Genomic DNA, 24,066 nt, shown 5'->3' with positions numbered 1-24,066 from the left:
GTGGGCTTTGAAGGATTTTGGGCGAGCGGTTGCCTGGCAAAGGGAAAGGGCAGAGGGGAAGTCGACCCGGATTTCGTGTCCGTTTTAATATATTTCAGGCTCGCTGCCCGCCGACGTGGGTTTTTCTCCTCATTTTACCCGACCCTTTTACGACTCGCCTAATGTTCTTCGAAAACTTGTGAAACTCTCCCTCGCCACCCTTCGTATATATTGAAAAGCACCCCCGAATTAAGCCGATCGGGATTTTTAAGCCCCTCCTCGATTTTCGTGATTGCCTGTATAAGCTTACGTATACGGCTTTCTTCTTCTTTTTCTCTTCAGTCTTTATTCCCATTTACATTAGACCATCGTAGTTTTTTTCTTTTTTAATCTAGAAACTTGAACGGCTGCCTCGCCATTTTCTTCCATCATTATCATCATCGTTATTGTTTACGAAGTAAAGAAAGGTGGGAAAAGGAGATAAATCAGTTTTGACCAAAGTCTATGTTACAAATATATCCGCTTGACGCTACTTTTTTCTTCATCTTCTTCTCTCCCATTTTCTCAAGCGCGTTAATCACGTCGCTTCGGTAATGGATTCAGGTTCAGACTGAATTTGTTTTTCTCTCTTATAATTTTTGTATACTACGTATTCCCACGTGACACGTGTCCGCTCCGGATTGACAACGCGAGGACTCACCTGCGCAGCTGTATCCGTTTTTGTGAAGGATGTATCCGTCTCTGCAATCGCACTCGTACATCCCGTCGTGAAGCTCGTAGCAAAGCTGTTCGCACGGCGATCCATGCCCGCATCTACCTGCAGCATTGAAGGAAAAAGGGAAAACAAATTATTCGTGTTAATATAGCCTGAATTTTTGGTGAAACTCGACTAAATCGATTCCTCTATGTCGGTTTTTATTTTTTACTACCGTAAACGACGCAACGCCATATCAATTTACGTGATCAGAGTATCGATTATCATCATTGTCTTAATTACTAATTACCTATTTGATATAATAAGTGAAAGATAAATTAATATTTTCACCTTAAATTGGAAAAATATTTTCAATGAGACTATAAATTATGCAAAAACTTTTCCACTACAAAGACTGCATACTGAAATTTACAAAATTTTTGCTTCACATGCACCGTTTTATAAAAAATGAGATAAATCGATTGATCGATTAATTTTTACCCATTCAATCGAGTAATGTTCGATTATTTCTTTGAACTTGATTAACCGATCCATCGATTATTGCACAAGCACTTGGGACAATTCCGAGTCGTGCAGAAAATTTCATACTCCGATTCAAGAAGTCTATTTTTCACGTTTTTTTTTTTTATTTTTTATTTATTTATTTATTTCTTTTATTTTTTTTTTGTTCATCTTTACTTGACAGTGTAAGTAGTATTCATTATTATAGTTTGAAACGTATTAAGCATTGCGACATTTAAACTTTAAAATAAAATTTCATCTGTGAGTTGTTCAAGAATTGATGTTAGAGAAATTAACAACACGCGTTGAAAAATGAATGCGATACTAAGGCCATATGTTGAATAGATTTTTAATAATCGCATGATTCGGTTCAAGGGACGGTTTAGCCTCGAATTAATGACGTTCAGTCGTATCGAAAATACGTCGAAACAAATAGATGTAAGAACACGAATTGAAAATGTGCCAACGAAGCTAATCAAGTTCAATGTAATTGAAGTTCCTGTGATCTAAGAGCAGATTATAAAATACCGAATTTCATCCATCTAAATTTTTTTCTCAACAAGACAGAGATATCACATCATTCCGCCACTTATTCAGCCGTAAGTACAAATACTTCGTCGGATTCTGATGAAACGTAAATATAATTATTCATAAATGAATTCCGGACGAAACCTCTGAGAGATTTTGTTTCTTCAAGCTGGTCCATTGATAAAAAATTAGATAGGTACGATACAATAACAATAACAGTTGCAAGATGAATAATTTTTACGCCAAATCAATCCCAGACGGTTTGTGGAGAATTCATTTACGAAAAACATGAGATATTTTTTATAAAAATCATACAAGCAATATACACAGATTTATCTGTAAAAAAATAAACAAACAGCGGAGTTCCTCTGATGTGTTGCAAATTATCTGCAGTTGCCTGAATTACTTTATTAGGAGAGGAAATGGTTAAATAAATTAGAGAACAGTTTGTACATATAGTGAGAGAAATTCTGTACGTCTGTCTTGTATGTTTATTCTGTAACTACTAACTTTTCATACACAAGAGGTAAGTATCAAGAAGAAGGTAAACATTGTATACCTTGTGTAAATGTGTTGTCTGTATGCGAGAGTGAATGTGTATGTGAATCTGTTTTAGCCTTTATGATTGTGTCGTTGACACTTTTATTCAACATGATGTAGTGAATATAATGAGACGTATTGAAATTTCATCACGCATAACGAGGACTTTTTCCACTCAAATGTGACTAGCCTGACTTCGGTTGAAAAATTTTAAACTTGTATTTTGTCACATTTTTTAGCTGACCGTACAACCCGTACATTTGTGAATCCCAGGGGTATCGTCGAAATGAGTAACGAGTCATACCTCATGATTTCCATCCCTAAAATGCTTCCCGATTTCCACAGGGCGATAAAACGCAACGTTAAGCGTCGGTTTTAGGAAAAAATAGAGGCCAATAATTGTTCCGACAATGAAATACGATTTGAATACAACGTATATACGTAAGATGCAGATCTTAAGTGTGTGATTTAAATAAAGATGAATCCTAGAGACAATTGCTACCGTCGATACTTCGAGAATCGATTTTTTGTTCCTTTCTTCTCTATCGATAAAATATGAAACGGCACACTGGAAGAGACTTTTGCGCCTCGGCTTATTATACGAGAGACGGTGGATTCGCAGGTATAGCAAGCCGAAGACTCCTTCCAATCGAGCCATGCGACTCACCCCACTCGATTCTCCTTCTGTGGCGAAATGAAACGATTGGCTAACCCCTCCGTGGCAAGAGGATCGCGGGAAAGAAGGATAAGGGGCGGATGGCCCGAAGAGAAAGAGATAAGAGAGAAACAGGAAGAAGGAAAAAAATGCGTATAACGATCGATCGATCTCCCGGCAACCCTCGACGCCCCCTTCGTTCCTCCTTATTCCACCCTTCTCCCACGAGCAAAGGACTAGAGAACGATTCCGACTCGAACGAACGAAAAGTTCAATTGGCTGGAGACGAAGAAGGCTCGAAATGTGATCCATAATTTTTCCTCCCCGTTCTTACTCAGAGCCTTCAGCAGCTATTTCGTATCAACGTTCGCGTAATTGGAAAATTTTTATCGCCTAGGGTCTGAAAATTCTGCCACAGGCTTGGTTGACGGCTCGAATTCAGGCGGAAATCGGAGTACGGAAAATTGAAGAATAAAGAATCCTACTCAAGTTGGGTACTTTGAGAAAATTAAACTCGAGAATATATGAATCGTTCACATTTATTTATTTATTTATTTTCCGTTTCATCGGCAATAATCGACGACAGCTGAGTTAATTTTCTGCAAATTGATAACCGTTGATGGAAGAGTACAGAATTCCATGAAATATATTCAGTTTGTCGATGGATTTCAATTTCAATTCGTGTGCGAAAGACTCAGACCCAGTGAATGATAAAAAGCGCATTCCCTCGGAAATAACTTTGCAGTAGAAGAAAAAGAAAAATCGTACCTGTAAGGATCTTCGCCACATCCTTTTCTCCTACACGCGAATAAAGTCACGCGCTCCGTACATGCTGCATGTGCAAAAAGACTCGCGGCACCGCGAATCTGAGAAGAATCTTCAATATTGATGAATAAGAGGTGCGCTCGCATGAATACGAACAATCTGTCCGTAAATAAAAAATTCGCTCGTTCGTCGGAGTTTCAACTCGGATAAAATTCCGCGGTGAAAATACATATAGCGATATGTTGAATATCCGCGAATCGCCTGTCGTCGCTTGCATATTTTCGCAGATCGTACAAAGGCTCCAATCTCTTGTGCAAATGCCGTATTACGCTTTCCAGGGTGGCCGCAAATTTTTGGGATAAAAATTCCGCGACATTTCCAGTTTTTCCCTGACATTTTCCCTGTTCTAGTAAGTTACTAAGACGTAAATCGTTCGGCATATTAACTCTATATTCGGTTCACATTCAATTCGAATTGAAGAAAAATACGATGTGAAAGAAAATCAGTTTAAGCCAATGCGTTTTCTACACGGAAAAACGTAAACTTGTTACCTCGGCAAATCTTTTCTAATTCCCATGACAGAAAAGTGACACTTTCAGTTTGTTCCACGACGAAATTAAAAATTCCCTGACACTTCGAGGTTTTTCAGATTTTTCCGGTGCGTGGCCACCCTGGCTTTTACAGCTTTCGTGTATCCACCGCAAAATGCATTGAAACGCGCATGCTTGCAAAACCGGGGAATTGCCGTATTGTTTTCGTTTTATTCATTCGTCAGGCAATGTGCAGGGTGCACTTCGAACACACCGTGCTGAATAGTAAGCACCGAGTGCTGAGGAGGTATTATGTCCATTCCGGATATTCTACGTACCGCGGCCACTTTGACTCAAGCAATATTGCTACGCGTCTCGGCTGTCAAAGCTCTCGAAATAATAAGCAGAAACTATGAATGTGTGTAGAAATGCCGGCTATGCAGCGGAAAAAAATGGGTATTAATTCTTACACGCTCAACGCAAATAACTTCCATGATATAGGCGAGTTAATTAGCCCGTTGAATTGAGCAGTATCTTGTTGCATTTTTTTTTTTTTCCTTTACTTTCCGTACCGAGTTTCAGGACGAATTTAACTACTACGCTTTTTATCTTTGACTCTTTTTTATTACAACTGCATTCGTGCAGTTCAATTTCATTAAAATTAAATTAAATCCAACGTGCTTCGAATTATTAAATAGGGCAACTAACCGATACAAGTTCATGCTACTTGAGTATATTTTATGAAGTGCGGAATAAAAATAATTGACAAAGACTCGAATTCGCCTCTTTTTGTTTCTAATAATTTTTATCCACCCGCGCGTCAAACTGCGATAAGTTAAATCGCAGTTTTTATTTCACCCCAAGCCAACTGCGGTTAATCAGTATGGAGATGCAACGTATCCAGATGGGTACAGGATTGTATAGAACTACGACGTCACTGTGAAGAACTTGTTTCTTTGAACTGCCTAGACAACCCAGGAAACAAGCATTGCTACAGCCAAAGGGAGCAGCAATCGGTTCCCTCTGCAGAAAAACCTAGCGAGTCGTTTCTGCTTCATAATAATGTTCAGAGAGCATGTTGACTTTTTTTTTATAGCCCCGCGATTGCGGAACGGATGGTTGCAATTTTTCGTCGTCGTTTGCTCGTTTTAGTTGCAGGTTTTGCTTTTTACCTGTGAGTAAAGAGAAGAGAGCAAAATGAACAAAGCATGAAAGCAAGAATCAAGAGAAAGGAAAAAGAATCGTTCGGTCGAACCTGCGAAAGAATTGTTTGTTTCTGTGTTGTAAGTTTGTTTCTATTTTTTCCCAGCACATCGCTGTCGTCACTCGGATTACACAGGTCTGCAAAAAGAATTTTTTTTTTTTCCCAAATGCATGGGACGTTTTTGGTCAATATGTTTTCGAGTGTGCTGAATCCAAAAATTACTTCCATTTCCCTCAGTCACGTACAGTATTCTTGCAAAACACAAGACATTTGCATAAAAAAAACATAACAATAATGAAAAAACCACCATTTTATTACGATGAACTAAACGATATTTCTTATGAAATTAGACAAACAATTCCTTTATGAAATGCATTCGACATTCCGTGTTCGTTCTTTTCGCCTCTGAATAAACTTTTCTTCTTCTCTCTGATACACCGCCGAACACGCTTTCGCTTTCCATTCTCCGTTTCCCCGTTTGTATTTATTCTCGAGTCTCACTCTGATACGTATTAAATGGTAGTGAGAAATAACTTTTGAATAGGGTTTTTGGAATCAAGAATAAGATACCAGATTTCGAATAAAACGGGAGTTTCGTTCCAAATGAAGCTACAAACACGAGTTGAAGAAAAAACCTGACGTGATGGAACTTTTTGAGTATTGTTTTGCCTTTCAGTGAGTGAGAATCTATAAGAAATAGTATAAAAAATCTGTGCTACTTTTTGTTTGCAGACCTGTGTGATCCGTTGCAAATTGACTTATCAAAAAGTCACCGGATAAAATGTAGAACTAAATTCAACGGCATTTAAATCAAATAACAACGCAGAGGATTACATATCTGTTTAAAAAACACAGAAATCACTGGCGCTATATATATTTACAGTCAGTTGATAGGGGTGGCCGCCATTGCAGCGCATTGCACCCTGTAAATACAGGCACTTGACTACATTCAACGAAATAAAGAGCGGCGGGGTAAAGCGGAGAACGAATGAAAAATTGTTCGCGTCACGAAAAGTGTAATTGGCACGTTTGTTTGCCGAATGAGTGGGTCGAAAGAGCTTTGAAATACTCTTCTTTGATCTAGAATTTTCAATGATCATTCGATCAACGGTGATGCCGGCGTTCCGTCAGTCGGCAATTACGCGGTACATTAAACTTGAAATTGATTGAATCTTCCCTAGTAACTAAATTACGACAAGGCCTAAAGTCCCGTCGCCACGGTGCTTTCAGCGTAAAGATGAACCAGGACCGTATTGTACTCTTCTAATCGTAAGACCCATTGGTTCGAGGGACCCTTAACGGAACAGTAATGATCGCTTCAGAGGCTGCAAGCAGTCGCTTTGAAAGACATTGATTAGAGTCAAAGACGCGTGAGAAATTCTTATGACAACGAATTCTGTGCGATGGTGAAAATAACTTGAAACGATCTTTGAAAACAATTACCAAGAAGAAACGAGAGAGAGAGAGAGAGAGAGACAGAGAGAGAGAGAGAGAGAGAGGGGGAGATGATTCAGGAAATTGTTTATAAGCTTTGCCGCCGAGATCAGGGATCGAGAATAAATTGTAAAATGATTATGACAAACTTTTTTCAATATAAACTCTGAAAATTTCTTTATGAACTTTCTGGGAACAGTCGAACAAATTTATTTTTCGCGTGCGTCACGCGGTAGATTCTTGAATTATATTCCAAGTGTATAGCGGTTGGAGGTGGGGAGAACTTCCGTTGAATCTCCTGACCGAGTGGCAGGTATACGTAGGTACAAAAGTAAGGATGTATAGTCAGGTAAAAGAAGTGTCGAAGCTTAAAAGTGACAGGGAAAAAAGTGTAAAAAGTCACACTGAAGCTAATCAAGTTGCGTATAAGTGAAAATGAGTTATTTTTCAGTAGAATCGGACGAACCGCATGGATTTGACAGTGAAAAAATAATACGACAATGCGATTTCTCTGATGCTCTTGATACGATAAACTGTCTACAGTGAAAGTTTACCGTTTAAAAATTTTTGATTCCGTCACAGGGAATCTTTTGATTGTAGATTTAACTTGATCGCCTTCGGTCTCACTTTCCAAGTCACGTTTATCCTCCGGCCAACTTTTGCCTCGGATTGTACACTCCGCAAATCCTTAAAATGCTTGACAATGCCCCGGTAGCAAAGAGCCCGTGTCTCGGGGTTGACTCGACCTTCTTCGCAACCGCGACGACCTGCAGGGTGGCGATGGAAATATTATTCAAAGGTGGGAAGTTGTACAGGCGTACGATATACACTACGATTGAAAAACAATATTAATAATTCATCCGTTTTCCATTCGAAATCCCCCGACGCGAGGCGGCTCGACGTCCCGGAGGGAGGACTTCGAGGGTTGGAAGCCGCTCCGATTTTGAGTTGGGAACCCCTGAGCGACAAGGGTGCCCTGGGCGTGTCGTCATGGCAACAACTGATACTCGGACACGAGGTCGACCTGTACCGAGGACGAGTGCCACCTCGAGATTCGGCATCCTCTTCCTCCTCCCCTTTCCCTTCCACTTCCCCATCCTTGCACACTGCATCGGCTTGAATCGCTTCCTCCTCGTGAACGGACAACCCTCGATGTCCCCGACTCGACTCTCGACCTGCTCGAGCACTTGATAAGCCGTATACAGAAGCGCATAGTGCTTGCCATGGAGAGACAGTCTGAGCTCCGCGTACGCTAATCACGTTGAAGGATTGGTCATTTCGTTCCTCTAGCTTCTCCCGTCCTCCTACGTTTTCTCAGAATGTAGCCCAACGTCCCGAAGGAGCACCGAACCTCTGCTTTCTCTTACTGGTATACACTTTTCCGAATCATTTCTACCCAAGCAGTACACCATGTAGGTCAACGTCCCAAAGGAGCACCCAACCTATGCTTTTTTCTTACTGGTATACACTTTTCTGAACCATCTCTAACCAAGTAGTACACGGTCGATGAACGTTTGACTTATTTACGGCATAAAATGAAGTCAACTAAACGAAGACTGACCAAGTGGGCGTAGGTGAAGCCAATAGTTGACTACACGTCAAACATACGTCCATGAACGTTGGCTAAGTTGTCAATTTTATCTTTCTACCAACTGTAAATCAAATTGTTTCATCTGTTGACATTATATCGGCTTTAATTAGACATATGATAGCTAACATTCCGACGAGGGTGCTAATTCATGGGTAGCACAGTTTGGAGCACCAACTGTTGGAATTTGACAGGACAATTTCTGACGTCAACGTATTCGAGCTAATACGCTGCTCAAGAAGACCCGATTTGAGCAATCGATACTTCTGGAGGACGAAACTTAAAGATTGTGTAAAAAAAAAAGTGATGGAAAGAGAAGAGTTTTACGCTTAACTTTGCTAAAAACTGTTGATACTTTCCGACGTCTTCGATCCCTCCGCTCCATCATCAGAAGCTACGGGTATGGATATATATATACGTTTAAAATTCGACACCGAGAAACAGCGCGCCAATTAGCGACAGTCACGATCCGATACCGAGTAAAACTTTCACGGCAAAAAGTTCTTTAATTGTATATAAGAAACGTGCCCCTCAAGAACCGCACCCTCCGTCGTCTGACTGTCGCCAGATACCATGTACCTATCCACTCTCTGGGAAGAGACGTCCCCCAAAATTGTATACCTATGTTACCATCCTCCGCTCTCCTTGCTCTTCGACGACGTAGGGCTGAAGCTTGGAAAAGTCTTCCATAGTTAATTTGAGCCGAGAGTAAAAGGCCGAAGAGAAGGAGGGAGTAGAACTGGCTATGAAGGAGGGTCGAAGGTCGAATAAGGTGCTCCGAAATGAGGCCGACGTGAATAATAAATCAACACGACTAACTACGCGACATAAAATTATTCCAGAACTTGCAAGATCACAGATTAAGAACCGAGCCGCGACTTTGCAGAAAAGAAACAGTTCAACAGGGAACAGGGGAACAGGGTGATGGACGTGCCTTGAGAAATTACCGAGGCGAAAAAATGCGAATCGCGAAGAAAACGTCTGTGGATTCCTTCGGGTTGATATCACGTTTGCCACGTAAGGTTTTAGGTGTCATTGGTAACGATTCCGATCGAACGTCTGGCAGGACGCGTGACCGAGTCTATTATCCCTTGGAGAGATCTTCACGGTCAAAGTCCTCAATGCTTTTCTACGTAAGAGATATTGCGATTAGAAACTCTTTTCCTCCCTTACTGAACAAGTCACCTTGAGACGCCTCCGTTTTTTCGATATATCATCTTTCGCGCTTTCAGCTCTTACAAATAATCTACCACGTTATATCTTTACTCCAAGGCATAATTTTATTAACGTTTATTGATTAAATCGCGGACTAAATCTAGCCGATTCGATTCGATTCAATGCGATTTTTCGTAGCGCCAACTTGCCGGGAACGAAGAGAGACTTTTTCAATTCATGAGCATGAAATTTTTGCAAAAAGACAACGACGTTTCATAGAAATTATGTATCTATAAAGAGAATCCTCTGGAATCTTCGAGAAGATAATCCGAATTCTTTCAATTTTAATGAAAAGAGCTGAAGAAAGGGGCGAGAAGGTGGGCAGGGTGAAATCTTTTGTACGGTAATCGACTGGCATTGTGATTTACGAGTCGAAAAATTTGACAGGCGAAGTGGCGGGCTTGTATGAAATATTATTATTATTTTTTTGTTCTTTTCGGCAACCCTGCCCGGAATCCCGGTAGGTATACTATTAAATTGAATTTACTGATCGAACGAACGAAGTGACAAGATGACAAATGACGACACCCATATTGTCAGTTAACGGATTTATGCTTTCAACCGACTCCTCAATTAAATTGTTCCCATTCCCACGGGGAATTCGTGTAATAGCGCAAGAGGGAATCTTCATTCCAGCGCGAATGTCTGGATTATGTTATAATATTGCTGAAATTAACACGCGTGAAAAGTAGCATTGCTCCCGCGCCTGTTGCGCCGATTATACTCGATGGAATTATTATGAAAATAGGAGTAATAAATATTTAATAAAGTACCTAAATAATACATGACACTTCTGCTCCCACGAGGCCACGGGTGTATGCATAATAAACTTGTGCCTATGGGTGTCATACGTTACATCTACGAAGAGAGAGAAATTTTCAAACAGGCAACAGAATTTCGTTTTTCACCGAGAGCGAAACTTGAAAATAAATATTTCACTGCGTGCGGCACAATAATGCAACGTTGGTGCAAAATAACGTCGATCAGTTGAATCATTTTTTTCACCATATTACTGAATAGGGGTCGTAAATCGATAAAATCCTTTCTCTTCGTGAATACATTGTATATTGGGTAGACTGAGAAGAGAAACTGTTCTATGGCAAGTGTTATATGGCTTATAAAGGTTAAGCCATCCAGCTTATACTGTGACCTAACTCCAAGGTATGGATATTTAGTAATGCACTTTCTGAACGCCGCATGCTCGTACGTCTCCAAGACTGCAGACATTGGAGTCCCAAGTTGGTCGGGCATACGGATTACGACTGGCGGTGCTTAATGTACGAGCGTGTAAGCTGCGAACTACATGCTGCAAGTGATCAAAGACGCGAGAAATTGTACATACGTAAAGTCGCGCACGTATTGAGGGGGGGTAAGTTTGGACGGTCTAAAATCGTAACTATTTTTATGAGTTTTTGTTTAAAGAAAAGGAAAAAATTCTCAAATGTTCTTGAAACTGTAAATAATAAATTCCTGAAACTCAAATTGCTGTACGTGTTTTCATTTTCTTTAAAAAAAAAAAACTCACAAAAATAGCAACACTTTTAAACCATCCAAGATGTACACCCCCCCGCCCCTTCCATAATTCTGCACGAAGTATCAGATGGCCACTAAATCATACCGTATCAGCTTCCGACTTTTACTTCGGGTGATTTGAGGTCGCGCACCGTGCGATCTTCCCAAATGTGCAAGCAACATTATATTCTAACCGATTGCAACATCTGCACGTCCGATTCTACCAGCATCGACGTATAATCGACACCGCGCATTAACAGGAGGCTGTGCAGTGATATACCTTGGAGCGTCATGGCGTGCGTTGGTTGAAACTGGTATTGATTTGCAATTCCTCTATGGATTTGTAATTATCATCGAAAGCAGACCATTCGATTATACCTGTAATAATACGCGCGCACGTTTTCATTCGGTATCCCCAGCAGAGCGAACAACGCGTCGAAGCTCCACACGGCTCCACGTCTGTGTACGTGATACTGCACACAGAACCGAAGTGCTTCGTCATGTATCTTGGAAAATAATAACGCACAGTAGCCTGATTCCCATGCCGAATGAACGGCTTCGTGAGACGAGTAACGATGAGACGTGTACCAATAATAGTATAACACCCTGCAACGAACGGAAAATTCCGGGTACCTTGCATAACGATCGAAGTGGTGGGAATGAAACGATCCAGCCAGAGATGAAGACGCGCGTCGGAGGCTTGCCAATTTTGCCCTATAATTGACCTGACGGATTCGTTCTGTTTCGTAGCACAGACCCTTATCACGGGGCCCGAATTACCGATCCTCAAATACGCAGGAACGTATGATTTTCATGAACAACATGGCTGAGCGAAATCGTTTCAAAGAGAGACGTTGGATCTGATAAATCGAAGCTTCGGTATACCTTGGCTCGACAAAAGGAGTTCAAGTTCCCTGCCGTGACACAACGAATTATACCTTGTATTACACCCTCCGGCAATCGTTATCTCCGCACGCACGCTATTTCGTAATATATTTAATGGCACATCTTAGTCACGCTTCTATCCCAAATGACTGGCGCACTTCAAGCTGTTGCAAGAAACACCTTCGTATTGATTCGTCTGGGTCTAGGGTATCAGGAGCGAGAATGTCATTCTTCTGTCAATATTGTGATCCACGACACATGGTCGCATGGATCGAATATCCCTGAAAAAAAACTGGTGTCTGTTTTTCAGTAATCCAATAGATGCCTGCGATGATGTTCTGATCTGGCAGCGACGAGGATTACCGGATACTTTATTGTGGAAGCCATGGCTAATCCTCATCGATACCTCGACATCCTTCAGGGTACCCCAAAAGAATCTTCACAACAGTTTGCGAACCCCTGTGAGAACAACGATGTGAAAAAATGGATAAAAGAAAGGTCGAAAGGTTGCCGATACTTAATTGAAGAGCCAGACGGGTGATGCGAGTACGTATCATTTGCACTCTCCCTTTGTCCGATCATCCGTAGGTCAGCAAAGAATGGCTTCCGTATGTTTGGCGCTGCCGCGCCGGGCTTGTGTTTGGCTTCGCTTTCCACCAATGTTGTCTTTCGACGAAATCGACAAGCGACACCAGTGCGCGAATCCTTACACTGTAATCTATGTGGGATGGGTACTATATCATCCAGTCTTTCAGGATTCAGCTCCAAAGGATGATCGTCCCCGGCAATACTCGTTCGAATATCTTACGTGCACCACTATGGTCAAAGCAACCCTTATAATCGTTCGACTGGTTAGAATGTGACGTCTTGGGGTGAAAAGAGTCCGATGAACCTCAACAGCGTCACGAAGAGGACGCCGGGCTGAATTGACAAATAACAAGGGTGGCCCACCGAGGTGAAGTCGTAACAAAGTTACTCACGCGACGTATGAATGGTGTGGGCGATGGGATGGCTGGTACAGATCGCGCGGGTGAATCATTGCGACGGAATCTACCCTTCATATCTCGTCGTAATGAGCTTCGGGAGAAGAAGAACGTTTTCTTGCCAAGTTCGTTCAGCTCGACGGAATGGGAATCGCATCTCGTGACAATAATTGATGTGTTTTCGTTTCGCGGTTATACCAGAGGATCCGGCCACGGATTACCGCATTTCAATATCTCGTCACTAATAATGCTTACGGATTCATCGCTTTCACATAAATTTGGGCCGAATATCTTTCCTCAATTCCTTCGTCTGAAAATTTCGTTCAAATATAATAGTATCCAACCGTGTATCAGTTTATTTTCACCCATTCTCTATAGGTATGTATTACTTCGTTCGATACGCCTGCAAGGCCTCATTGTCTGGGGTGAAGAAGCCATTTGTAGTCACGGGTCGTTTGGGAGATTGACTCAGTCTATTTAAAACGATACCCATGTTGGGGTGTTGAATTGACGCGATCGGAAGTCATAATGCATCCTTTAAAGAAACCAATTTTTGTCAGCGCCTCGTGATTCTATCGTAATACGCGCCAGCATGTGTGAAGGAAAAGACCCCACAGAATCCTTATGGAAGTTGGCTCCCGATCAAATTTGCTGGATTTTCAATATGCTGTAGTACATATTCTCCCGATCAATAATTTTCATGGACACAAGTCCGAAAAATGACTCGTTTCCAAAATGAAAGCTTCGGAAGAAAGGTGTCCAGATTTTTTAATATCTATGGATTTCGCGATTTCCATAAATTATAAAGCATCAAGGGGACTCGAAATCAAACAAATCACTCGAAAAACTGCACGGTTGATTCTCCAAGATAGGCAGGAAACTGTGATTGATTCCATTCACGAACTCGCTAGTCTACCGGAAGGACTTGCAACGTCAGATTTCGCGTGAAGAACGAGATTCTCCGAGTCTTGCAACAATCGACTTCTCCTGTTTTTCACGCGTCTGCGGAGTCTCTGTGAATCGGCTGTGCAGTTTTCAAGTAATATATTTGATTTCAAGTCCCCCTTAAAGGTTTGTAATTTGTAAGAATCGTGTAATCCATACATGTCAAAAAATCCACACACCCTCCTTCCCACGCCTGTATCTCGGAAATTAGTGATTTTTGGGACTTGTGTCCATGAGAACTTTTCACCGGGAACACATCTACTATAGTCAATTCGAACGGAAGCCAATTTCCATAAGGATTCTGCAGGGTCCTTTACCGATTGATGTAATGAGTCAGACGACGATTCTCATTTCCACGATCCCCATGCTACGCGACGTCCTCCGACTCGAGTGGGTACCTAGACTTCGCTTCACCTGTATAATCCAAGCGTATACATGAGTCCTGGAGAAGGGCGCAGCCTCGAGAAAATCTCACGTAGTCGTCACTTTGTCACGCGTTCGATGATCTCGCACGAGCTTCCATATCACGTACGGTACGCCATGTTCTGCCTTCTATATTATCCATGTTTCATGAGACAAAATAAAAAGTAACCAGAATACTGAATACAGCAGGTACAGTATACAATGGACGATAGAGTAATTCAATTTATTCAAAATATTGTTACAACGCTGCGTCAACCAACATCATTGTACAAGCAGTCTTGTTTCAGACTTTAAACTGTGAACATGTATTGCCCGTATAACATTTTTCCTAATTTTTTAATTTTACTACTTGTTTGTTCACTTCGTAAGCTCACGAACCTGCTCTATCTATTCTGCAGCGTCTAGTTTGTCACAATGTTTATAGACTATTTTATACCTGAGTCCCATATTTTTTCATCAATTTAAACCCACATTGACGCGATTTCGTCGCTCAGGAAAAGCAAAAAGTGTGAAATTCGATTCCCTGAATTTGTCGGACAAAACAGAAAGGTCACATATTGAACTTCATAAATTCAGTGACATTCAGTTTTGCACTGAGAGAAAATATCATTGACCTTGATATTCGTTGGTTTCTCTAAGTAATTTAGTTTCATTTGATGCCAGAAAATATTTCCGAATAATTCATTCCCATCTTTCGGACTTTTCTGGATGTTGTAAAATTATTTCATTACGGAATGACTCGTATAACGTTATTTCCTTGGGATCGCTGGATGAAATAATTTGGTAAAATTAGTAAAACGTTGTTCCATCTGCGAAATTCAAGTTCTTCCTAGAAAAACTTTTCCAAACAACCGTAACAGACTATTTTTATCGATTCTGGGAAATCGCGTGTAAAGTTATGACAGAATAATGGCCTGTATTATAGGATACAGCTGTTGTGTCTAATCTCAATTGACAGCCGACGGCTGACTTGATTATTCGAGCGGTATGATTCCAGACAAGGGTAGGAGCACACATAGCTGCTAGGCGTCGTTAATTTTCCATTGACTAATTACGCACGGCTCGTCTAACGCCGGTCAATTGAATTTCCCGATACCACGTGCATGGACGGCTGTATATACGGGGCATTCCACGCCAACTAACAATAAGTTAACGGTTGACACCAAGACTTTTTTTTAATCTCACCAAGGATTTTTCCTACGTTAATGCGACACTTGAAAAGCTTGCGAAAAAAATTTTCCATTTTTTTCGATCACTCGTCTTCACCCTGTGATTTCATAAAACCCATATCAAGGACACCAAAATTGATTTTCATGAGACAGGAGAAAAAAAATATTTGGTTTTCTGAAATGAAACTTTGTCGAGCAAGATTCGGAATACGTTTTATCACTCTTTCTATTTCTTTAATTGTTTTTTCTATTTCGCGTCTCCCATTTGATTACCAATTTTTTAAATTGTTTCTCAAGTTCTAAAGCGCACTTGCGATTTTTTTCAAAATCTTATCACATATTTTAAACAGGTATGAAGTTAGAAAAACAAGATCAAAAAATTAGATAAAATGATTTTAAGAAAAATAGAAAAATACGAGCTCCCACTCCGAATCTTGCATAAAAATGTTTCATATCGGAAACCAAGCGTTTTTTTTTCCCCTAAAAATCAATCTTCGTGTTCTTGAGATGGGTTTAAAAAATTCTAGGGTAAAGGCGAGTGATTGAAAAAATGTGAGATTTTTTTTCCGAAGTTTTTCAGGGGTCGTAATAACGTAGGAAAAATCCTTGGTGTGGTTAAATAATGTCATGGTCAACCGTTTCCTGAGACGGCATGCGAAATGCTCCATATGTAGGTATAACCCAGAAGACCACACGCCTGACCGTGCTTAAACCTACGCGTGAACGAGAACTCGATCCGCGACATTTGCAGGAGAGGCGCCGGCGCGCCCCGCCATTAGCCGAAGCGAAAAACGACCGTCCCGGGACTCGCTGAACGTACCAAATCGACCGTTAGGCCACATTCAATTGTTCTCGCGCCCCGACAGTGCTGCCAACAATTTTCAAAAATTTATCACCCAACCCTCCTGCCCCGCCGCGATTCCAGTCGATTTTATTAGTTCGCCAATTCCCTGCGTCGAATAAATCGAGGCCCATCAGGAAACCCACGGCAATAACGCAATCAGGATAAATTGAAAACCCAAGAATCCACGAGGTTGAATTTCGTAACGTTGAGGTAACGATGCATTCTTGGAAAAAGAAATAGTATTTTTGCAATCTAAACATTGTCCAATATTTAGTAAACCACGTAACAAAAGGCAGAGCGTTCTCGTATTTTGCAAAATCCAAACTCAACTCCCGTAAATTTATTTTCAAAGTTTGACTTGGCGATTTTTTTCACAATGTATCGTTATGTTAACGTTACTAACTTCAAACTCGTGAGAATTTCGGTTTCGTTTCCAGTCGACGGCAACGGTCAAACATCAACATCGCACTGCAGGAAGCTGGCGTTACTATCAGCGTGAATCCAGTCAGTCCAATTAACGGGATGTTTACAGCCCGGACTGAATCGGATTCAAGGGAATTATTTGTCAATCACTGATTTTGATCAGATGCTCGAGCGTCATCGGGTGTTTGAAGAGGCATTGATAAAATTTCACCAAGCCCGATACCACTCGACTTGCTCTCGATCTTCACCGAAATAGAGTTAGAATTACCTCGACAAGATTCTGTGCTAATATTTGACCTCGGGCAGAATCGGTACGACAGGACTTTGGCGCCATAAAGTATAGCGTTGTCCCATTTATCGCGTAGAAATGCAGTTATCGAGGAATCCACCCTTAAATGGGAGGAGGTACAGCTTGGATGATCTAAAATCATACCTATTCTGTTATTAACCTCAATGACAAAATGTTCAAATATTCTTGCGACTATAAATAATAAAACCCTAAAACTAAAATTGCTACAAGTATTTTCATTTTCTTTAAAAAAAAAAAAAAACTCCTAAAAATAGGTATGATTTTGGACCGTCCAAGCTGAACCCCCCCCTCATTAAAAGCCTTTACAAGGAATAAATTGAACAAAGTAACTCTTAAAAAAAGTCTCACGGTGTGTTTATACGAGTCGTATCGTGTCACGTTCCTGCAGGGTTGTTATTCGTTCCCGATCGAACGAGGCGAGCAGTATTGCCGGTGTAAACGGTCACCCCTACGGGCAGTTGGGTCGTGGATTTCCGATTTCCACGACGACTCGGTGCTCTGGACCTCGGCGAGTAACCCGTGTATTGAATTTATCGAAACGAGGTTGGAAAACGCAGGTTGAAATTCCATTTCCTTTTGCCAACTTTAACTTGAAAGCTTCCTTCCTGACCGTTACCCGTTCCACGTTTCACACGCTGCGGGGTTCCGAAATACTCAACATCGTAATTCTCAACCAATTGCAAAAGTGCGAAACGTAGAATGTAAGCAGAAGTGCAGGTTGGTATTACAAGCATCCGATTCCGCATCGTAATGATATTTCTCTCAGCGCTCGTGCATTTCAACAAATCCATTTTCCTCGTCAGTGTTTCCTTTTCGACATCCCATTACGTCCACGTCTCGGGTAAAAATTCTAGGAGAATCTTCATTCTTTATTTTATCCAGTTGTCGTTTCAAGTGCTGCACAATATATAACTGCATGCGAAACGAAAGCTCTTCTCTTCCCTGCAAATGGAGAAAATCCGACTGCGAGACTCACTTGTAACTCAAGTTCCTTCAACGGCATTTCATAACCCGGTATGCCAAATTAAACCAGAGGATCTCTTTTGTTACATCGGGTATCTCTCTATTTGTGACAGGATTTCTCCTACAGCTGCAACGATATAGGGGCGATATCTTAGATTATTCGATCCCTTTCGGATGAGGCCGCTGATGGAATTGCCAAAAGACGAAGGAACTCGGTGACTCCCAACGAGCCCTCTCGACTTAGCCGCCGGGACTCGACGCCTGGAATAACAGACTCCGCGGGCATAGTTAAGTCTTTGTAGCTCCTGAGGAGCCAGGACGCCCCGTCGTTGATCCCAGATCCTGCACTCAGAGCTTCGGTCTTCGTTAGGTTAATGCCACTAATTCGATTCCCGAATTTCGTCTCAAGATTCCCGGCCCGCTATCACAGCCCGCGAAACTTTGGATTCTGCAGGGTGGAATAAGGGAGCGGAAAATACCCTCTTCTTTATCAATTTTATCGAAACTAAAGCAGATGACGGAATAACGTCCCTGACGGATGAAAGAGGGAAAGGTTTTGTCCTGATTCTTTACCGTAGAAAACTGTCAGTATATTTATCAATCATGATTATGTGCTGTATACTATTTTTCATCGAGTTGATAAAAATGGAGAAATACAGTAAACTTGATGGGGAAAATTTGTTGGACAAGTCAGGTGTTGGGGAAGAAGGCTGGATCAGACGAATTGACGAAATCCATCAATTCTCGTTAATGTCGTTGTGGATAATTGACAATAACTGATTGCCGTTTCATCTCCGTCTGCACATCAACATCAAATCCTTCACCTCATTCGACGTCGCGTTAATCCCCAACCCCAGTGTCCCGAAAATTCTCTCGCACTCTCCGTTCTAATTTAAAAGGTATAAAACATTTCTGATAACACGATTTCCCCGCAGGCCATGATTGACAAACTTTTTTTTTCGCGGCGCATAGGCATACTTTATGATCTTCATCGCCAAACTTGAAATTGTCACACTTGCAAACAGCAGATATATTGTAATTATGAGTAACCGAAACTCTTTTCGATTCTGTGTGAATGTAAGATATTGCTCGTAATTTTTTCATCCGAACTCGTGAGCTTTTGCGGCGACACAGCTCCTGACATCACTGTCCAACTTGTAACAAATAGGAAAATTTTTTTGAACTAAAAACACCTCCTCAGGTTCGAGCTCGTAGCCCAAATGTTATAAAAAAAAATTTCAAATACATACGATGATGAACAAATAATTCCATTCTTCGACCAAAAAATTGTCAAAGAAATTTTGATGATAAAATTTTACGATTAAAATTAAAAAATCCAGCCACAAACTTGAATCAATAAACAAGTTTCAAAGATTGTGCCAAAATTTCAAGTCGATCGGATGAAAATTGACCGAGGGATCTGCGCCACCCGATTAAAATCGTGGTCGTTCGCCACTTATATGTGCCATGCCAGCATTTCGTTATTGATTTCGATAAGAAAAATTCCTAAATGTTCTCGAAACTATAAATAATAAAGCTCTTACACTGAAATTGCTTCAAGTGTTTTCATTTTCTTTAAAACAAGAAAACTCTTAAAAATAGGCACGAGCTTAAACCAACCAAGCTGCACCCTCCCGCTTAATAAGTATAATAATAAAAGTTCGAGCTTCTCCGAGGGGGGCAAAATAATGGAAACACAGAGGGCGAAAAACCGGAGTTTGGAAACAAGGTAGCATAATTATTGCCCTGTAGTTTATTTTCCCCGCGCAAACTAATAGCTGAACGAGTATAAGAACGAGCATCGCATCAAAGTTGGATCGAAACTTCATCATCGCTGGATGTAATATATCGGAGTCGTAACGTTGTTGTCTCTCGCAATTTTTCTCCAACCACTACCGTTATACCAGTTCATCTTCGTCCCACGCCAAAACCATCAGCTCCTGGCGTTTCATCCGAATCCGGATACCGCCCACGAGTTTGGTATTGCAGACCCGCTAAAGCCGCGTTGTTGACAAACATTTGATCCCGAGACAAAGCTCTTGTTTCCACTTTTCACGTTATACAGCCAGAGCGCAAGGTGAAGATGTAACGGCTTTTCATCAAAGGAATTCACGCCGAAGAAATCTCATTTTCTGTAAGCGTGCATAAATTTCAGAGCTTTCACCTCATCGCCGAGCTTTTTCTCGAGTGTCTGTACATCCTATTAGCAAGTGTCCGGCGCATTCCAAACAACCCTTCCGGGATTCACGCTAGTCACGGTCCCCGCCTGACATTTTCCCTGATCAACTTCACATTCGATATTTATAAACCCATAATCTCACATCCGGTGTTGTTTGTCAGCTTAGCAGCCGTTTCATGCGGGTAAATTCTCTCGACACGGTTGATAATTGTAGTTTTTGTTCGGCAGTCGGTGTTCGCGAATTCTGAATATACGTATGTTTGTACGTGATTAATTTTACTCGAGGTATTCGTTCGACTGTCTTGATTCAGGTTAACTAATTCAGTGAAGTATTGATGAATTTACTCTCAACGTGCCGTCGCGTCGGTACGGGCACGGTTAATTTTTCAAAACCTACGACAAGCGATATTATCGACCCCCAGCAGTCAATAGTTTCCCTAAACTGCATAACAGTTTATTATAATATTCTATCACTAGGTGTGATTCCAATCCAGGGTGAATAATGAAATAATTAAAAGTTAATAAATCTCTCAAGTATCAACATAACGACTAATGTTCTCGTTCGAAAAATGAAATCATTCGATTTACTGAACATAATAAAAACGAGCCAGTCAATATCATACTTTCATTTAAACAACAATTGTTTCTAGACACTTTTATTTAAATATCGACTTTGAGTAAAACATGTAATGTTTTAGTTAAATGAAAACATTCTCAGCGATCTGATCAATCCAGGGAAACTTTAACTCCGGGTAACTTTTTCAGTGGTTTGGCTGCTATGCCTAGAGAAACAGACGGACGAATCGGAACGAGCGTAGGAATAGGTACGGAATAAAACAGCAAAACAACAAAAGGACGAGCGCTAACGAGCGCTGATATTAATTGCGCCGAGGCCATTAGCAAACGAGGCCTGCTGCACGGATTCATCCGCCCTCGTGAATTATCCCAAAACTAGACACGTTGATATCTACGCGTTTAATTCGTAACTTTGATGCACTACCCCGCTTTTCGAGTAGCCGACCTACGGCAGGCTGTATTCGGTTGTATATTTCTGACAAACTGCCCGCAATTAGCGGTTTTTCAAATTAATGGAAGCCTCGAAAATTTGACGGGAAAAAACGCGCCTGCATAAAAAATTCATAGAATTAAATAACGCGAAATAAGAGGTTTTTTTTCATTGATAATGAGTGGTAGCGTTCCTGAAAGACAAATTAAATTATCGGCTTGAGATTAATCATTGCATGTAATTTCTATCCCTCGAAAATAGGGAGCCTTAATTTCACTTAAAAAAAATATTAGCAACAGGAAATGAAACAAAAATAGGATGTCAAATTCTCAGATGTAAAAGATTTTTCAAATTTTCTAGTGCCAAATAATGGGTGTAATTTTTATCGCACGCGTATTTTTGGGCTGGTTTAGTATGATGCAGGTCTTTCAAAATTAATGTCTGTATATTTTCCGCCAATTTTTTTGTCCACCCCGAAATTCTCGCAGATGAAATTCCTGCCGTTTCCAGAACTTCTATATATTTTATTAATACAAAACATATATAATTTATAATACAACTATCTGACGGAATAACTCACCTTGAAAGGCTGCCTCGAACGTGACTTTATCCTCCACAGGATTCTGGGCGCATAATTCGAGGGCAAGGTGCCCAATAATCACAAAAAACCAACACAAATGTCGAGCCATTGTCCACCGTATAACATATACACTGTTATTGTTTTACCGGAGGTAGATGAAACGTATAATGAGTAATAAAAAATAAATAAATAAAAGACCGAACTAAAAATAAAATCACTAACGATGCATTATTCAAGAAACTGTCGTTCACTCTTCGCTTTCACAGAACAACGTCAAGTACTCCTATTCCTTTTCCCCGGTCCCGAGACTGCTACTCGCTATTTTTTCACGTTTGTTTTACCCAACAATCGTTCGGAGCATGTGTCGCAATAGAAATAAAAACTGGAAAAAATCTCACTTCTCGACGTCCGTTTCTATTCACCACAACGTTCGTTCAATGCCGTCTACCTGTGTGGAAGAATTTTTACTCTCTGCTCGACGACTCTCCCCCTCGCCTCCTCGACACCCTCTTTCGCTTTCCCGCTACGTCCACTACTACTATTACTCCTACTACTACTGCTACTACTACGAATACTACAACTACTACTACCACTAAACTATTCAGTTTCACGCGGAGCTCGAAAAGCTTGCAAGCACTGGACTAACACTGGAGTATCATGCCGTCGTACGTGGAAAATCACTCGACGCTGTAATTTTTATTGTAATCGTGATATTACGGTTGTTCATTTTTATTCCATTTCGTTGTTATACCAGAAATAATTTCAAGCCTCTTCCAAAGCCTCGATTGTCGAATCGAAAAATTGTTCATCGCTGCCCTGCCGCGGGTAACATGAAGGGAAAACGAATTCGAGGAATCGGATTCAGTTTTAATTTTCTCATCTCGTCAATTCGCCTGTCACAGATTAATTTACCGTCAACACCATCGATCAACGAATCCGGCTATTGCCTCGACAAGATCACTGCTTCTATCATTCACGTTTCCCACTTCATCCCGCACCGCGGTAAGAACAATTTTCACTATTCATACCGCGTTTCATTCTATTCGTAAATACTACCCTATGATGCAAACAACGAACGCGTGCTCGCGTGGTGTTGCCTATGAACGAGACATGTACATGCAACGAAAGAGGGATGCGAACACCATCGAGAGACTTAGGGGTGGTGGTGGTGGTGGAAGAGGGTGAGGAGAGGGAGAGTGAGGGTAGCCGAGTCGAGCTGAGGGTAGTATAAGAAATGTGTGCGCAAACCTTGTCACTCGAGATAAGGATTTTTCGGCTCGTTCGCGTTCAATATTAATAACGTCGATGAACGAGCGGTTCGCCTCGATCCCGATTTCCGATAATATTATACCGGCTTCCGCGAAGCTGCGCGAGGTGCGCGCGACGAGTCGCGTTTTTTCCTGAAACGACGACGACGGCGATGCGCGACGTATCGGTTGCTCCTCGTTCCGGGGTCTGCTCTCGCGGCAAGATCAGTCGTCGACGCCGGCCGGCGACTTCAATCGAACTGCGGGGGCTGATCGACGGTGGCGCCACCGTCAGACGCTCCTTGCGTCACGGTCGCCACCTTCGATCCACCCCCCACCGCCATCTTGCCGAGCTTACCGAGCGCACACACGCAGGCGTCCGTCAGCCGCCCCAACCCCCGACTGTCCTCTCTGTGCCTCTCTACTAACCCTGTACAAAAACATTCAACGATCGGCGCTCCCCTCCACCCCCCCCCCCCCACCCCCGCCCCTCCCCTCCGCGCCGGATGCCGAATACATCTATATCCATAAACCAACCCCCCCTGCCCAAGATCCCGAACCCCATTTCCGTCCCTCCCGTTCCCGGTTTAGTGATGTAGAAAGCACCCTTAGAGTTGCCTGCCTAGAAACGTTTTCGAGTCGATCCTAGGCCACCCCTTCGTTTCTTCGATATCTTGCAAGGCTGAAGTTAGTATTGTTAACGTATCGAAACGTTGAAACAAAAATTCATATTTTGAATCCTTAGAATAAGCGAAGAAGTTGAGTTTGCAAAATCTGTGTTTCTTAATGATTTATTGAAGGTTTTACGAAATTCCAGATAATCCTTGAGTTACAAAATAACGGTACACTGTTACGGTAACGTTACAAACTTCAGTCTGATGATATCTTCGGCGCAACGGATAACTTCCGCTGTATACGTTGCAAAGACTGGTAAGGTCAGTTT

The 24,066-nt window shown here is 41.5% G+C and overlaps 1 protein-coding gene across 1 annotated transcript in view; it reads right to left on the bottom strand.

The window, feature by feature from the left end:
* Positions 1 to 23,355, bottom strand: part of LOC124210739 (EGF like, fibronectin type III and laminin G domains protein pikachurin) — an 82,603-nt gene extending 59,248 nt beyond the window's left edge. The window contains exons 1-3 of the mRNA XM_046609019.1: positions 23,125 to 23,355; positions 21,877 to 22,324; positions 680 to 796 (exon numbers count right to left, since the gene is read on the bottom strand). Of these exons, the coding sequence (XP_046464975.1) occupies positions 680 to 796; positions 21,877 to 21,985 (226 nt within the window). The 5' untranslated portion in view covers positions 21,986 to 22,324; positions 23,125 to 23,355. The remainder of the gene's footprint in view (positions 1 to 679; positions 797 to 21,876; positions 22,325 to 23,124) is intronic.
* Between the last annotated feature and the right edge of the window lie 711 nt (positions 23,356 to 24,066).

Source organism: Neodiprion pinetum, chromosome 1 (genome assembly GCF_021155775.2).
Source record: "Neodiprion pinetum isolate iyNeoPine1 chromosome 1, iyNeoPine1.2, whole genome shotgun sequence".
Classification (NCBI taxonomy): domain Eukaryota; kingdom Metazoa; phylum Arthropoda; class Insecta; order Hymenoptera; family Diprionidae; genus Neodiprion; species Neodiprion pinetum.
The sequence above is the reverse complement of the archived record's forward strand: the minus strand, read 5'-3'. Positions and strand labels throughout refer to the sequence as shown.